We start from the raw sequence: 17,973 nt of genomic DNA, 5'->3' as shown, positions 1-17,973 counted from the left end.
AGTCATTATTTTTTAATTGGAAACTGGCTGGCCTATTTTTTAATTGGAAAAAAAATGTTTTTGGGACTATAGACATGAAAGAATGTTGTTGAAATTGCAATTTTACGAGTTGTTTCCTTTTCGTTCATTTTTCTGCTGCTAACAGCCCTTATTTCTGACTATATGGTGGGTTGTTCCTGCAATACAGTCTAAACCTCCTTTCCCATAAATTGAATTGTGAGGCAGGGGAGTTTAGACTGAACTTATTTTACTACTTGTGCCACACATTGCCTTGGTAACGAGGCAGTTCAATCAAGCTCTCTGAAGTGAGGTTAGGTTAGCTCTGTAGTCCACATATTTGAAGTCTTTACTTATGTGGGTCCCCTTTTGCAAATTTCACAAATTCTGTATTTGGAGACTATTCCAAATGTGGTCTTACAATTTGCCCTCTACAATGGGATAAATTCTCTATCTCCACATGCAAATGTTTGATAAATCATTGGTAGGACACCAGGCCATCCTTGCAGTCCATCTACACCACATGGAAAATTTAATTTTCTCTATCATAATTCCTAAAAATTGCTTTCTTCTATTGTTTTTTATTCGGCCTAACCAAATGTATAAGATATTTTTGGGGTTCTTTCTCCCTGTAAGATTTGCATCTTGCTATATTACAACATGGCTAGCTGCCAATTTTCTGACCATTCTTTGTAGCCTATCTAAATCATCTTGAAGGAGTGCTGCTTAGCATTGATCAGTCATTGTTGCTTTGTGTATTTATCAATGATATTGATTAAGGTATATAAGGCTTAATGTCTGTTTGCACACGATACAAAGGTTGGCAGGTTTATTAATGATAGTACACTGCTGCAACAGGATCTGGAAAAGTTGAGCAGATGGGATGAGAGGTGGCAACTGAAGTTTAACATTGACAAATGTAAAGTATGGCATATGGATAGCAGTAACCCCAGAGTAACATACCAACTGGTTGGATACTCCCACTCAGGGTCATGAAGAATGAAAAGGATCTGAGGGTTCTGCAGTCAGGTATGAAGTTTTCTGAACAGTGCAGACAGGCTGCAAGACTAGCTCATGGTGTCTTGTCAATGATATACAGGCAACCCATGTATAACATTGTACTTCTACAACACTGTTGATAAATTGCAGCAATCCTCGCACAACATGGTATTTAGTTTCACACTTTCTCAAAGAATTGTGGTAAACCTCACACAAGGGCATTTTTGAACTTTTGTGTGGGGAAAACACTTATTATATTGGATGTAATTTTTCAACATTTCCATTCTTTTTTGTGAATGCAAGCTGTTGACTCGCTACTCGTTATGCAAAAAAAAAAAAAAAAAAATATTGGGAAATCCTCGTGTTTTTTTTTTTTTTTTTTGGGGAAATCCACATGTTAGGTTCTGTTGAACTTGTGCTTGTTCGAGATCATAAAAAATTGTGACTTCAAAGCTTGTGACTTTTAAGGTTTCTGTAAGCTTATTTTGGTTTTTATTTGATAGTTTTTATAAAATTTTCTAGGTATGTATTACTAAACTTTATTCTTAAGAATTGTATTGGAACAATTTCTTTGTGAATTAAATTCCAGCCCTAAATCATGCCTGAGGAAAGTCAAAAAGCACTGCTCAAAAGAAACTATTTCTACAGAATCAAAGATACAAATTTTGAATAGTTTTAAAAAGGGAAAGGTATCATGCCTTGCAAAAAATTTAAGCAACAATCAGGACCATAAAAAAAAATTAACAGAAATTTAGAACTGCTGTTGATGAAGGATCTTTAATTTCTCTAAATATGATATTTTGTTCACAAGTGCTGCCAATAATTGAGAAAATGAAAAAAAAAAAAAACACCAGTATTTGGTTTGATGATAGCAGTAAAAAACAGATCCCATTAGATGGCAATGTAATTAAACAAAAGAAACTAAAAATTTATAACCATTTAAAAGAAAATGGAGAATCTTCTGTTAACCTTGCCAGTAAAATTTGCCAGTAAAAGGTTGGTTTGAGTGATTTAAAAACGGCTTCTCATTACATAACACAAGAATTCAAAGGGGAATTGCATTGGCTGATAATGAAGCTGCCAAGAAGTATGCTGGGAAATTTAGAAAAATTATTGCAGATCACTGATACACACCACTTAATTAAGTTGTTGACTTCCACTACAACAGATGAAATTTTGTTCCAGTAATCAACCACCCACTGGCTCAAGGCAAATTTCCACGCATCTATTCTACAATCGTCTTTCCTCAGTTTGAATTTATGTCCCCTCTGGTGAGTAATCTGAGCAAGAGGAAGAATCCCATCAGCATTAGCTTGCTCAAACCATTCAAGTACTTATACATCTTAATCAGCTCACCTCGTAGGTGCCTAGTCTCCAAACACTGCAGTTTGTAGAAAGAACTTGAGCTTTTCTTTGTAACAGTAACTGTTTGTTCCACTAACCAACCTTGTTACCCTTCTCTGTACTCGTTCCAACAGCTCTGCCTCCAAACATACAGTACTCAAGGTGTGGCCTGACCATTGCCTTATACAAGGGGATAATCACCTCCTTATCCCTGCTAGAAACATTCCTGTATGTTGTTGACAAGACACCATGAGCTATTCTTGCTGCCCAGCTACACTACTCAGAAAACTTCATATCTGCCCTCACAATTAACCCCAGGTCCATTTTACTATACCACTGTCAGTGTAGTACCACACAGTTGATACATTACTCTGAGGTTAACACAAACACCCTTGTTTGTAGATAAAACTATTTATGTTTGTAGATAGAACTAGTAGAAAAAACATGTGTATATAAAATTATCCTGCTATGGGCAGAATAGTTTTATCTTACAACTTAGAAAAATACTTTGTTACATTATATGCATTGTGGTAAACAAAAAAAAAAGTTTGTAGACATACACAATGTGAAATTAACAACTATTAATAAAATTTATGCATAAAAATTGGCTGTAAAAACAGCTGATATATTAGTGCAATTAAAAATCATGTTGGCTAGTGTTGAAACCAGATTTAGCTGTTTTTTTTTTATTTATTTTTTTTATTTAGCTCATTGGTTTAACATAGACATTTAGAAAAATTGGAGATTCCATTTGAAAGCTTTTTTTAGCTCTTGTACTTTAAAATTGACTAAAATTCTGAAAGGTAAGGTAGTCCGTTTTGTTTCTCTCTAATGGTGATGGAATCAAATTTACAAGATAACAAATACAAGAATATTGCCATATTTATTTGTTATGTGGGCTCAAACCATTGACATCTCAAATGCATCTACACCCATACCTTGTGTCATTGACTGCTTAGCTTTGTTAAACCTAATCATTTGAAATGTCAAAACTAAAGTGAACTTAATTTTACTGAGGAATGGGAGTTTCACTCAGTTCGCTACTTTGCCTGTGCAATTGTATAATTATTTTATTGCGGTTAACACTTGCACAGGTTCACTGATCATGTATCCTAGCAAGTTGCCAAATTTCTATTCACTGAAATGTGTATTGTGAGTAGTGATGGACATAATTATTTTGATTTTCAGAAGCTGATCGAGCTAGCTGGGTGGGTTAAGTACCTGCCTGGAAACTCAAAGGTTGCTGGTTCGAATCCTGCCTCTGGTTTGGATCAGAGTAGTGCAAAACTTTGGGTGGTGCATTATGGCCACAGAAGCCGATGCAACAACAACAAAAAAAAAAAAAAAAAAAAAAAAAAAAAGAAAAGAAAAAAGATTTTAAGAAATTGATTTTGTTTTATTCAATTATGTCCAACATTAGTTGAGACCAAAAAGGTTGACCTAAATAATGTTTTTAGTTTGCCTATAGAAATTTTAATACTAATTTTTAAACTGTATATTTAATTTTGTGAGTACAGTATAACAAATAAATAAAATTGTGATAAGCATATAGAACCTTTTTTTGACTGATTTTTGAATTTGCATATTATTGTAAAGATCTAACACTTTTTTTTCCCCCCCTTTCTAGAGATATTCCTACTTGTGGAATCAAGGTAGGTAGCTATTCAGAAGTTTTTAGTAATACATACATCATTGATATTAAATTTCAGAATTTAGGGGATTTCAGTTGATATCCAGAAATTAAATGAATAAGATATTAGAGAAAAATATTTGGTAAAGATATGGAATAGGGTTATCGATGTAATCATTTACTTCCCTTATAACATAAAGAAAAAAAAACAAATGAATGTTATACTGTAAAATATGGGAAAAAAATTAGTATTATTAGTAAAAGAAAATAAAAATTCATTGGTTGATAGCATGCATGTCACCTGAAGTAGATGCTCTGATTTATTTTTTGATAAGTGTTTTTTTTTTTTGCAATTGAAAGTAACTCTACAGTAGTATGAAATTGTGTGTAACTTGAACTGTTGAAGCAGTGTGGCTGTTCTATCATAGACGAAAGTTTCAAGCCATATATTATGCCAGTGACACACAAAGTGTGTGGTCTTTAGATCCCTGGGGGGGGGGTTGACAGACAAGTATATGTGGTCCATGAGTTTGTCAGTTCTGCTCATTGTGTGACAAATGAGTTAGAATGAAAAAGAAGCTTGCCCATCACATTAATTCTGAAAGGTAAGGTAGTCCGTTTTGTTTCTCTCTAGTGTTTCCATAAGCCAACATATAAGCAATAATGTATGGAGTGGGCTGTGTAAAGATACAGGTGGATAGATTTTTAAATTTTATTTTTCAAATCTATGTACTTTGAAACAGAAGGGTAAAATTTGAAGGTTGGTAAGACATTTTTCTTTGTTGATCACAGTATTTTATTATCAAAAACAATGAAACAAAATTATATTTAATTTTGGATATATACTAGTAAAGCTAGGAATCAAAAAAGGATTCCAGTTGAAGAAAGTTGAATGAGGGTGTAATGTTACAGCCTCATTCACTGCGTTACAGGCTCATTTTTCAAAGTCTATCCTTGTGCTTATGTTTATAGACACAAGGATAGACTTCGAAAAAGTTGTAATGTTATCTTGTGTATAGCCGCTTTAGGCTTTTCAAAGAGTAGTGTGGCAATGTATATCTAGGTCTAAAATTCTTTTTAAATGCAAATTGTTATTTAAGAACTTCAGCCATAATATCATTGTTTAGTTGTGTATAGTGAAGTTCTCTATCATAATATTCATAGATACCTGCATGATTAGTATATACTCTTCAGCGTATATATCAAACACGTCAGCTTTTTTTGATGCAGCCTACAACAAACTGTTTATCACTGGCACACCCATAACACCAGCACCTCACGAGTCTTTGCTTTGTATTTGGTTCTGAGGTATGGATTGCTAGCTCTTCTCCTTTTGTAGCTAGTAATTCATTTTCACTGTCTCTACCAGTTTACCTTGAGCAAGGAGCAGAACTTGACTGCACTTTTCAAATGTTTAGTCTGGTATTAGTATTGGTAAATGATGCAAGAAAGTGAGGTTATATAAATTCCACACACACACAAAAAAAACAACCCCTTATTAACCTCATCTGTCCAGTCCTCCGTATAATTTTCCTTATTTATTCAAACTACCCACAACACCAGATGGTAGCTATTCATATGCCTGACAGCTAGAGTAATGAGTTATCCTCTAGCTGCAAGCAAATTTTTGCACATATCCCGCAGCCGCCCCCTCTTTCAGTTTCTGTAAGGATGCCATGTCACTGGTGAGTTGCAAATCAGCCTCCAGTAAGAGAGAAATTAGTTTTCAAAGGAGCTAGAAGAATAACTTGGATTGAGGTTTAGCGAGTGTAGACCATTTGACAAGATTTCAAACTTCTTCATGAAAAATTACAGTACCACACCATTCCATAGCACTTTTCTTCTGTTGTAGAACCAGAAGAGAAATTTTCTTCGGGACCTCTGTAACTTACTCCACTGGTTATTTTGCTCTATGATATGAAGTTAGCCAAAATGATTGCTTGCAAGATCCAGAAAATGACGTACTGACCTCCAGTGAGAAGCTGCTGCCTGTAATTTTAATCAATTATATCTGGTCATAGTGGATATCCCATTCTCATTGCAGGGAGACTGGATTGGCCACCTTGCTGCTCATGGTAGCAAATTCCTGAAATTCAGCTGCAAATACAAGATGTTATGTGTGACTTTTCTCAATAATGGCAGAGCAAGCCATTATTGAGAAATATGTAACCTTTTCAATGGCATGTTATCAGTTGGGATGTTGGCCCTCTTTCAAGTGATTCATTAACCTTTAGGTGGCATTTTTGTCAGTGGTTTACTCATTTCATATCACTCGCTATTGTAATTGTGCTTCTGTGAACTCCTTTTCCTTGTGGTGCATAAATTTGTGAAGAGCTGTTATATTGGTCTGGATTTCATGTTTCTCTTCATTGTTCTCACAGTCTGTGTTCAATTTCTTAACAAGAAAAGTTGTAATATCTGGAAAAATGTGTATGAAGACCCATTATGTTATTTGCAAATTTGAGAAGCTTCTGAGAAGAAAATTAACGTTTATTTTTAATGCTGCATTTTCACAACAGCTCCAAAAGGGAGACACTGAAGTGCCATCTTTTTTATATCGTTGCCAGTGTGGAATTCTGAAAAGAGTGCCAACATAAGTGGGGGGGGGGGAAGACTTTTTTTTTTTTTTTTAGTCCGTCCAATTGACACTTCAGTGGCAATAGTTTTTTACATATTTCACAAATGCATAAAGCACTTGCTGTCTTTACCTGTATGTGTGTGTGTATGTAACTACTCATCCTCATTGGTTCGGTTTTTGTGAAATTTTATATCGGGTCTTTCCAAATTTCATTGAAATCAGACCCAAAATTCTGCACCCCCCCTCCCCCCATAAACTTTTCTGGACACAGCCACTCAGCTACTGAAAAGATATAAAATAGCTTAATTTTAAAAGCCAGCTATAATAATCATAAGAATTGATGCTTTTAATTAATATTGTCCTGAAAGCTAGCCATGTGTTTCATTTCAGCATTTTAAAAAATGTGTATGTAGTGTGGTCACCTTGGAAAAATTATCATGAGTTGATGTGAGGAATTTCTGTAACTCAGAAGTGTAATACGTACACAATTTTAATCCTTCAAAATGGCACTTTTTGCACCCAACACAACTAAATATTGATTTCTTTTTTGAAGTAACAGGAATTTGTTTAATATGAATCCTTGGTAGTTCGCTGTCTGAGCCAGTATACAGTATGAAAAATTTGTTTACTTCTTCATATGAAGATAAGAAATGAAATTATGCCATTTCTTTAAGGGAGATTATGCTGGCCTTAAACAATATCATTTAGAGTTTAAATCAGTAAAGAATTCTGAAAGCTATAATGAATATCTAGCAAGTTTTTTAATTAGTTTTTCTGCTTGCTATTAGATAATTTTGAAAAACATGTAGTACTCAGTGGAATGTTTTATAGTTGGTAAAAAATTAAGTTAAAATGTTTATTGGCAGCTACATTATAAACTAAAACATTGGATCAAATGGAGAATTTCCCATTCACTTTGGGCTTTATTAGCATCAAATGCCCTCTTCTAGTAGGTCCCAAATATGGTCACTCGGGTTGAGATTGGGTGAGTTAGGTGGCTGTGGGAGGATGGAAAATTCATTGTAATGTTCCTGAACCTAGTTAGCAATCTGTCGGGCATGGCTGGTATGCAGCTCTGTACATATTGCCCATGTACTAATATCAGTTCTTGTGACTTCCCTACTACATTCTGACAGTATTTGATGAGGACTGATGGGATCTACATATCAGTCTCTCTTTCTTCTCAGAGCTCCTGGTGTCTTTCTGTCCTTTTCTTTCCTAGCTGTAGCACCACATTTCCATTGCATGATTTTGGCAATGACTTCATTATTGATCTAGAAACAGCTATTTGATTATCTTGGGTTAACGAGTGGATAACTTTAGGGTGATTCAAAAGGCCTGGAAGGCCATAAAAATTAAAAAGATTGTGGTATTATTGATATATGCAGATTAGTATCATAGATAGGCATAGAAAAGAAGGAAATGGAAGAAGAAATGCAGTTATTTAAAAAAAAAAAAAGCATATAAAAATTAATAAAAAACAGTTTATTAATATAGAATTTTTTTGGGGTGGAGGTGGCATGTGAATCACTAATTGAGGAGTGCTGATCTACGGTGTTGCAGTTTTGCTACAGTGTCACAAACAGATTGAATGTTAATATATATCCTACGATTGTGCATATCAATCTCTTGTTGGAAGTTGCCAAGCTAAATTTTCTAATTTGATGGCAGTGAGACCTATTCTACTGCATTTTATTATTCGGTTTACTTTTAGCTTGAATGCAGCTGCTTTTAATACCTCTTCTTGATATTAATTTTGAATGTGGTTAATTTTTCTCCAGTAGATGTTGGTGTCCATATACTTTTGGCAGTGTATATTTCATAAGTGTGAATAGAGAATTCTTTTTATAATATTCTGCACATGAATTATAGTGGATGTGTGCACAGCTAATGTTTTGATTGGTAATGAAAGGTGCCAAGGTTCTGCTCTTTTAGTGTTGTTTTTACTGACTGGTTAGCAGCAATTTTTTTCCATCTCAATCACTGATTATATTTAAAGACTGGCATGATGCTGTTTCTCTGCATTTTAAAATGGGAAAGGTTATATTTTAAAATTAAATTAATAAGCTAGTGTTTAGCTCATACATTCAGACCAACCTTCAAAATTTATAGTATATATATTGCAAACACAGCTGATCTTTCTGATGTGTTGCAGTATTAGATAAAAAATGAATACTATCTTCTAAACTAAGTGATACCCTTAACTGTACTGTAAAGGGAATCAGGTGCAAACTCAGCCCATCAAACATGTACAGCTATTGCTCAATTCATTCCTGTTAATTGTTGTGTAATGCAAATGTATATCTTGAATTTGTTTTCCTGTAGAAAATAATTAAAGGCTAGGGTATATTTTGATCTAAAACCCAAGCCATATGTTCCCCTCCCCATATGACTTATTAATGTTTTGTAAGTACATTAAATTAGAATGATGGCCTGTAACAAGGCTTGTATTTAGCAAGCATTAACTGATCTTGAAAATAGTCCTTCCTTAAAATTCATCACATAAAAGATACAATGAAAATTAATAAACAAAACAGATAACATTGTAGTGATGCCTGATTGTTGGCAGGGGCTACCTTACTGGCATTTGACCAATCATATTTTTGCATTTAACTGTCTAACTTTTCACACAATGTCATTCAAAAAATATACATATACAGAAAAAAGTATACGCTGTTCTGAAAATTCACTAAAAGAATGTTATGGTAGATTGTGCAGCTCTAAAAAAAAAAACTTTTATAAGAGGTTTTAATGGTGAGTTAATGATTTGTATTAACTCTAACATTGCAGCTCTTGCATTATGTGTAAGAATGCATAACATCAGGGATGCTCCAATACACGGGTGGCCAACTTCATTTGTGATCTGATCTACTTTGTTTCTTCAAAATGTGCCGCAATCTGTCATCTCAAGAATTTAATTGAACATAGTTAAAGTTAAATCAACACATGTTGAAAAATGTTGTTTATAAATTAAGATTTAATACAATTCAGAATTCTTATTTTAAATTCATACGTATTTAAATTTTTAATTTATGTGAAGTTTGTGTTTTCATGTCATCTGCCAAGCTTTCAAAATCGCGGATATACTGTGATAAGGCCAACCGTAAAAAATCTTCTGTATGCAAGTCCATAAGAGTTGAGCAAGTCCTTGTTTCAAATACGAAAAGGTGGATTCACATAGATATGTATAACCAAAACAGGAATTTAAAAGTTCACTGCATTTTTTTTTTTTACCCCATAGTTGGGTATTTTCAAGTCTTTTTCTGATGAACTTACTTTTAGGAAGATATCGTTTTGCAATGTAATAATTTCATTTTCAAGTAATATTTTCTCCGTGTGAAAAATCTCGGTGATTTTTCTTCAATTTGTTTTGTATCTAAGTTGACATTAAATGGATAAAAAATACATTGAACAATGTCTTCAATTGTTTTAAAATCATCCTAACTTTCTGAAATTCAGAAACTTATTTCTCACTATTACTTTCAAAAACAGCATATTTGCAAAATGATCGAATTCTTTTTCTTTGAGATCCTTAGGTGCCTCCGTAGCCAGGAGGGCAGGAGCAGCAGTGCATAGCACCCGGTCTAATCAAGAAGCGTGCGCTATGCAGCAGTGCATAGCACACGCTTCTTGATTAGACTGGGATTCGAACCTGTGACCACCAAATATGGAGGATGTGGAAAGGTCAGGGAATGACCACCGCATATCCTTGGTGCAATATGGCCTTAGTTACTAATGCTTCCTAAAAAAAAAAAAAAAAAAAAAAACCCAAATAACTAACAAAATTAAGATCCCTAGCCATTGCCAAAAATTGATATTTAGCATTAGCATAGGTATATGATGCAAGAAAGCAAGCTTATGCAGTATCAGCCAAAAAAAAATAATAAAAAAATAAAATAACCGCTTCCACTTCACCCCTCTGTTCATTCGAAATACCTGTCCAGCTGAGCCTTAAACTTATTCAGGCTATCAACCTCCACGACAAGGGATAGAAGTCTGTTCCACCAGCCAACCACCCGCTGGCTAAAGGCAAATTTTCTCACGTCTATCCTACCTCTGTCTTTCCTTAATTTGAATTTATGCCCTCTCAGGTGTTTATTCTGAGCAAGAGGAAGAATCCCGTCAGCATTGAGCATGCTCAAACCATTCAAGGCTTTATACACCTCTATCAGATCACCTCGCTCGTGTCTAGTCTCCAGACACTGTAATTTGCAAAACTTAAGCCTTTCTTCGTAAGAGCACCCCTTTGTTCCATTCACTAATCTTGTTGCCCTTCTCTGTACTCGCTCCAGCAGCTCCACATCCTTCTTGAAATGAGGCCTCCAGACCTGTATACAGTACTCTAGGTGTGGCCTGACCATTGCCTTATACAAGGGAATAATCACCTCCTTATCCCTGCTAGAAAAATTCCTATATATCATCGACAATACACCATGAGCTACTCTTGCAGCCCGTCTGCACTGCTCAGAGAACTTCATATCTGCCTGCACAACCACCCCCAGGTCCCTTTCATTCTCTACCACTGTCAGTGTAGTACCACAGAGTTGATACGTTGCTCTGGGGTTGCTGTTTCCCATGTGTAGTACTTTACATTTGTCAATGTTAAACTTCATTTGCCACCTCTCAGCCCATCTGCTCAGCCTTTCCAGATCCTGTTGCAGTAGCATAGTGTCAGTAGTGTCCTTGACAACCCTGCCAACCTTCGTATCGTCTGCAAACTTGGACATTATGCTTGATATACTTGATATTATAAATACAGAAAACAATAATGGACCCAATACTGAACCCTGAGGGACTCCACTAATAACATTAGTCCACGATGAGCAGTGTCCATTGATTACCACTCTGTCTTCTCCCCCTCAACCACCCCTTTATCCATAGCAGCAATTTGCCTCCAATGCCAAACTGCTCCAGTTTGTGCAGCAGTCTTCCATGTGCAACAGTATCAAAAGCCTTTCTAAGATCCAAGTATATAATATCAAAGTTATTCCCTGCATCCAGTTCTTTTGTGACTGCATCATAATATCCAATCAGATTGGTCAGACACGACTTCCCCTTAACAAAACCATGCTGTGTCTGAGCTATAACTGAAGTCTTGTCTAAATGATCCTGCAGTGCTTCTTTAACCAGTGCCTCCATTAATTTTCCAGGAACAGAAGTTAAACTAACAGGTCTATAATTACTTTTGTCACCCTTTGATCCTCCTTTGTGAATTGGGGTCACATTTGCACATCTCCAGTCCATGGGCACTTCCCCTGAGTCCAAGGAAGCTCTCATAATTATAGCTAAGGGTTTGCTTACTTCCTTTGCTGCCTCCTTTAATATAACTGGATAGGTCCCATCCACCCCAGGTTCCTTTCTTGTATTTATCTTCAACAATTTCTCCTCCACTTTACTCTCAGTTATTACAAGATTCTCTAGCTTACTGCCAGAGTTGAATACACCTCTGGCATTCCCCTCGCTGAATAACTCCTCATGTGTGAATGTTGATGCATAATATTCATTTAGTTTGTTAGCTACCTGAGCAGGATCATCAACAGTTGACCCGATATCAATTCGATATCAAGTGGACCAATCTGATTCATCCCTTTCCTTCTAGAGTTTACTTAAGTAAAGAACTCTTTGCTGTTTTTCTTTGCATCCCTTGCCAAAGATTTCTCGTAGTCTGCCTAACTTCCTTTGTAACTTGGTTACAGATCAACTTGTATCTATCATAGGCTTCTGTGTCACGTGTTAATTTGTATGTATCCCATGCATTCTTCTCTGCCATATGTCTCCTTAGTTCATCCGACATCCATTTAGGCCTAAACCTTGAACAACATTTCTTAGTTGGTATGTAAAGCCTAGTAGCTTCCAAGATAAGTTCTTTGAATTTGCTGTTGGTAACATCATCAGTTGGTCCCACTGTATAGAATTTAAATACTGTTTCAGTCCATCGTAGTCACCTTTATGAAAGCAATAACCCTTCCCTTTATCCCTAATGGTAGTTACCTCTTTGAGTAAATCCCACTTCAGCACACTGTGATCACTGCCACCTAGTGGTTCATTTACCTGCAGATTCTTAATGCATGAAGAATCACTACTGATAATCAAATCAAGAGTATTACTCCCTCTAGTTGCCTCCCGAACATGCTGATGTAGAAAACAATCATCCAATAAATCCACAAAAGCCTTGCTAATGTGTGAGTGACCAGCCCCCAAACTCTAGTCAATACCTGGGAAATTAAAATTCCCCCATTATAAGACTCTCTGATTTACTGGCCCACTCTATTTCCCTGTACAATTTCTTATTATACTCATCAGAGTCATTAGGCCTATAGCACACTCCTACTCTCAATTTTGATCTCCCTATGCTTATGTCACACCAAACTGACTCGACACTGCTCTGTCCAGCAATGTCGACTGGCTTCCCTTCCTTGGATTTTATGTATTTCTTAACTAATAGCATACCCCTCCTCCTCCCTTACTATCCTGTCTATCCCTTCTGTAGACATTGTACTCCCCAAATTCCAGTTCTACATTCCTTATATCTGTGTGACACCACATCTCTGAAATCCCCACAATATATGCCTTTTATGTTTTGAGCAGTACCTCAAATTCATCAAATTTATTTACTAAACTCCTAGCATTGGTGTACATGCAAGTATACATGCACCTGTTCTTTTTCTTAGCTACCCTAACACAACCCATGTGTTTACTTGTACCCCAATGATTCCCAGCAGTCTCTGAAATATCCTGCATCATATTTTCCAGGCTGTGGCTCATTCCAATAGAAACAGTGCTAGAATCACTTTCACCTCTGCCAGTGGCTACTGTTAATCTATTAGTCCTTGTATCCCCCCAATCTAGCAGTTTTCCGACCTACCTAACACTGCCTCGATAGCATCAGCAAATATTCTTGCACCCTTTCTATTTAAGTGTATCCCATCCCTGTAGAAGCAGTCTCTCCTGTTAACAAGTACAGACCAGGCTGGAAAAAATTCTACCCCCTGAGCCTTGCACAATCTTGACAGGGCTCTCATCATATACTCCCTCCTATCGTGTCTGGGCAGAATTGCAGACACTTTCAAATTCAACCCTAATTTACGGCTTTTTTTCAACAGTGACCTGTACTTGTTAAGTAATTCTGCCGGTCTCCTACTCTTAATATCATTAGTGCCAACGTGTACAACTATATCACCTTTTGTGCCCTTAAAAGATGAAATCCGCTCTACAACGTCATCAACCTTTGCCCCTGGCAGACATACCCTGGTCCTGTTCCACCTACCTTTTTTTACAAAGCATGTTTCCCGTTTCCCTGACAATAGTCACCAACAACTACTAGTTCCTTTGGGACCAGCGCATTCTGCCTTGGGGGCTGCCGCTGTGTTGCGTGATGACCAAGTGCAAGCTTAGTAGCATTTATATGCATAAATGCTACTAATCATGTTGCCCACATTTTTATTTTTTTCCCTCGTAATTCCAAACTCAGATTACTTAATTTACTGGTAAAATCTGCCAAAAAAAAAAAAAAGCCAGATTACACAACCACTCCCTATCTTGCAGCTGCTGATAATCATCTCCCCTTTGTTAAACAAATTTAATTTCATTTAACAAATTTTGAAACCTCTGTAGAAACTTACTCCGACTCAGCCACCTTTCTGCAATTTGTTTTGTATCTAATTTGACGTTAAATGGATAAGATCACATCTGTGTGTAATATCAGATCTGGTTCATTTCATTGAGTTGCATTTTGAAAAGTCTCCTTTGAAGAGATTGTCCTCTAATGGAATTTGTGATTTTGAAAGCGATGTACATAACACTTCATATTTAATCTTTTGCTGGCTAACACTTGTTGGTGGATGATACAGTGGAACTCAAAATATCTGGGAATTCATCATCCTTTTGGCACAATGCGATGAATCAGTTAAGATGCCCCGTAATTGTTTTAGCTCCATCTGTTGTTATTGATACGAGCTTAAATAGTGGTAATTTAATTTTTTTCAATAAATTTTTTGAATGCGTTAAATATATCAAGACCTAGTTCTTTCTTTTAACAAAATCCATATGAATAAAATCGAGCATTTGCAACTTAGTATTTTTCAGACAAATTAAATTAATAGAAAGCCAGGTTTGTGTGGGGCTGTGACTTACAAATTTAAGTAGTCACCACAAAATCGTGGAGTACCGTATTTCCCCATGTATAAGACGCACATTAATTTTGGGGCCCGAAATTTGAAAAAAAAAAAAAAATGTATATATATATATATATATATATATATATATATCCAAATTATATAAGTTAACGTAATGCAAGTACCTCATCGTTTGAAAATTGATGTAACCATTCTCCAACCGTACCTCCAGCATACATGAAAAAATATGCAAAGTTACATAAAAATATATCAAATATTAGATAAATAACATAATAAGCCCAACATGGGAACCCATTTTGTAGGAGACTTTGTCGAGGGCTAAACCCCTACAAAATAAAAACCCAAGCTAGACTGAGCCATCGGTTTCTGTTATCATCTGCCTGTATACCAATTCCAATATCCATAATAATGGATAATACAATTAATTTAGCATTAGGTTATAGTAAATACTATAAATCCGTATAAATCTGGCCGTCCAAAATGTGGGTTATGTCTAATCATAATTTGTACGAATACAGACTGGATGATATTTAGCCCGACCGATTGCTACAAAATTATTTAATGTTCTATCGATTGATGGCATTAATCGGTTAGTTCTATATGTAACATTTTGTTTTTATTTTTATATTTATATAATAGTAACATTTAATATATTTATATATATATATATATATATATATATATATCTTACAATTTAACACTAGTATATTTGGATTATATATATATATATGACATAAAGTTATTGAACTCAAGTTTTATTCATCATAAAATTCATACAGCTCCTCATCAGTGTTAAAACTTCCATCCATTAGCTTGTCCTCATCTGTGTCTGATGACGAATCAGTCTTCATATATTGCCTCGTGCTCAGTTCCATCTATGGCATTTGAAATGCCCCACTTCTTAAATGACTTGATAATGATCTCAATCTTGATATAATCCCAGGATCTTTTCACCCAGGTACAAACTTCTCCTATAGTTGGTTTCTTCACTCTTCCTGCTGGTGTCAAATTGTCCCCAGAAGACTTCATCCATTGGTTCCATCTCTCATAGCAGTTTTCAAGGGTTTTTTAATGCTGACATCAAGTGATTAGAGCTGAGATGTCAAGCCTCCAGGTATGATGGCAAGTTTTTTTTGCTTTGTAAGCAATCTTCTTTGTGTTTTTTGTTGTGTGCCCTGAACTGAAAAAGCACCAATAGGGCAGGTTTGTGTAAGAGCCCAGCTGGTCTTCTGCTCCAAACTTTCTCAAACCAGATATTCATCCCATCCTGATCCATCCATCCATCCCTTGTCATGAACGTGGACAATCACTCCTTGAGGAACGTCTTCTTTTGGCATTGTTTTGCATTTGAAAATCAGCATAGGAGGCAGCTTGGTTCTGTCGGCACAACAAGCTAGAACTGTGGCTCTTTTCATGTCCACTTCACAGTTACAGTCACCTCCTTCTTATCGACAGTTCTGTTACTTGGGACATCAAATTGAAGGGGGGGGACTTCCGACATTGAATGACAAAACGATGAAATTCAAGGACCTTCTGCTCATAGCTTTCAGGCATCTTTTGGGCAAGTCTGGTGTATGTACACATGCTTAGTCCATTCCGTTTCATGAACCTGAAGCATCAGTTGTGTCCTCCTTTGATATTAGTAACTTCTTTTTCATCAGCAATTCTTCTTGCCTCATGCCGAACCATCTTTGTGACACAGGAATTCCAATTGCCCTTTGCTCTTCAATTCCCTCTCTAACTCAGGCCATTTTGCTGACTTGCCTCTCATGGCCTTCTTCTGCCGTGTCATTTTCAGTAGGGTTTCCTCTTCTTCCCGTAGCCAGTCTCGGATTGTTTTCTCAGTTGGAGGAGGACCAAACTTACGTTCAGCAGCACGATTTCCATTCACTTTTGCAAACTGGATCACTTTTAACTTGAATTCAGCACTGTAAGAAAATCTTTCTGAGCCATTCCTGGGCAGAACGTGGCAAAACGTAAACTAATATACCAATAACAAGTGCGAAACAATGAGTGCAAAGACAACAAGCGTGAAAAAGCAGGAAATGCAAGTAAAAAATCTACAACCACTGTATAAGACGCACCCAGTTTTTAGACCCCAAATTTTTCGAAAAAGAGTGCGTCTTATACATGGGGAAATACGGTAGTTTGCTTGGAATGAATTGCGAAAGCATTTACACTTAGTGACTATCTAGAAACACTATATGGAATGTGGGAAGTAAATTGAGATGGTGTTACTTTGGATAATACAATTAGTATAAATTATGCATCCACTGCTGTGAATTAGAAGAAGCAACAGTAATTGAGGTAAAATTGAGAGATTATAATTGATGTAGTAAAGAATATTAAAAGTTTTTGTTTTGCATTGCATTTACTGCAGATAAGATTATTATGTTTTGACATTAACCACCTCAAATTTTTCTCTTGGCAGTATGAACTTAAATTTCATTAACTTCAACTTCTGGTTGAAAACCCTCAATATTTTAAAACTGTTGCAGTCATCTCATTTAAATTTTTTTTTTTTTTTTTTTTTTTTTTCTTGGCTCATTGTAATTGAAAATTTTAAGTATGCTAGAATTGCTATCTCTGTGTTCTTACCTCAGTCTTTGGGTTTTAAATATGCCATGTTTATGGTGGGGAGAGAAAGAATGTTCCAGATGAATGTGATTTTATAATATGCTTTTTAAAAAATTTTTTTTTAATGTATTATGTACCACAATTGGTTTAAAACCAGTGGCTGGGCAGCCTTTCCCACTATATGAGCTACTTTTAAAAATAAACAATATCGTAGACCTTGTTTATTTCACAATGTTTTTTAGCAAGTGTATCTCAGTTTTAACACTAAAACTGTTGACAGTCAGTTTGATCATTTGCCTACTTTAAATTGCTGCAGTTTTGCAACCTTTTAACCACAGAAGTGTGAGCCCATAACATTGCACTAACTTAACTTACAGCATGCATAGTTGCAAATAATTTTGCACACAGTTTTCTTTTAAATTTTAGTTCTATACCTAAAACTGCTATGGCAGTGAATTTGAGCATTTTTAAAATTGATAAAATTAGCTAATTTTTATACAGCTGTGTTTATACAAGGTAAGTTTTTGTGTTTATTTACCTTGTGACAAACATTTGGGATGAGAATTGCCATATGGTAGTGCAAGTACATGCTTAGGTGTGTATGTCTGTCTATACATGCCACTTCAGGTCTGAGCATGTGTAGGAGTCACTTCTATATGTTGCTGCATCATGCCTTTTTAGTTTAGTCTGGGTGAAAGTTTATACATGGGAAG

General features: G+C 35.7%; 1 protein-coding gene across 1 annotated transcript in view; it reads left to right on the top strand.

Moving 5' to 3' along the window:
• heph (polypyrimidine tract-binding protein 1 heph) overlaps positions 1-17,973 on the top strand; it is a 393,048-nt gene that overhangs the window by 42,468 nt on the left and 332,607 nt on the right. The window contains exon 2 of the mRNA XM_090383369.1: positions 3,968-3,992. Coding sequence (XP_090239495.1) covers positions 3,968-3,992 — 25 coding nt within the window. The remainder of the gene's footprint in view (positions 1-3,967; positions 3,993-17,973) is intronic.

This window comes from Mastigoproctus giganteus, chromosome 10 (assembly GCF_048544385.1).
Source record: "Mastigoproctus giganteus isolate SK-2022 chromosome 10, ASM4854438v1, whole genome shotgun sequence".
NCBI classification, from domain to species: Eukaryota; Metazoa; Arthropoda; class Arachnida; order Uropygi; family Thelyphonidae; genus Mastigoproctus; species Mastigoproctus giganteus.
The sequence above is the reverse complement of the archived record's forward strand: the minus strand, read 5'-3'. Positions and strand labels throughout refer to the sequence as shown.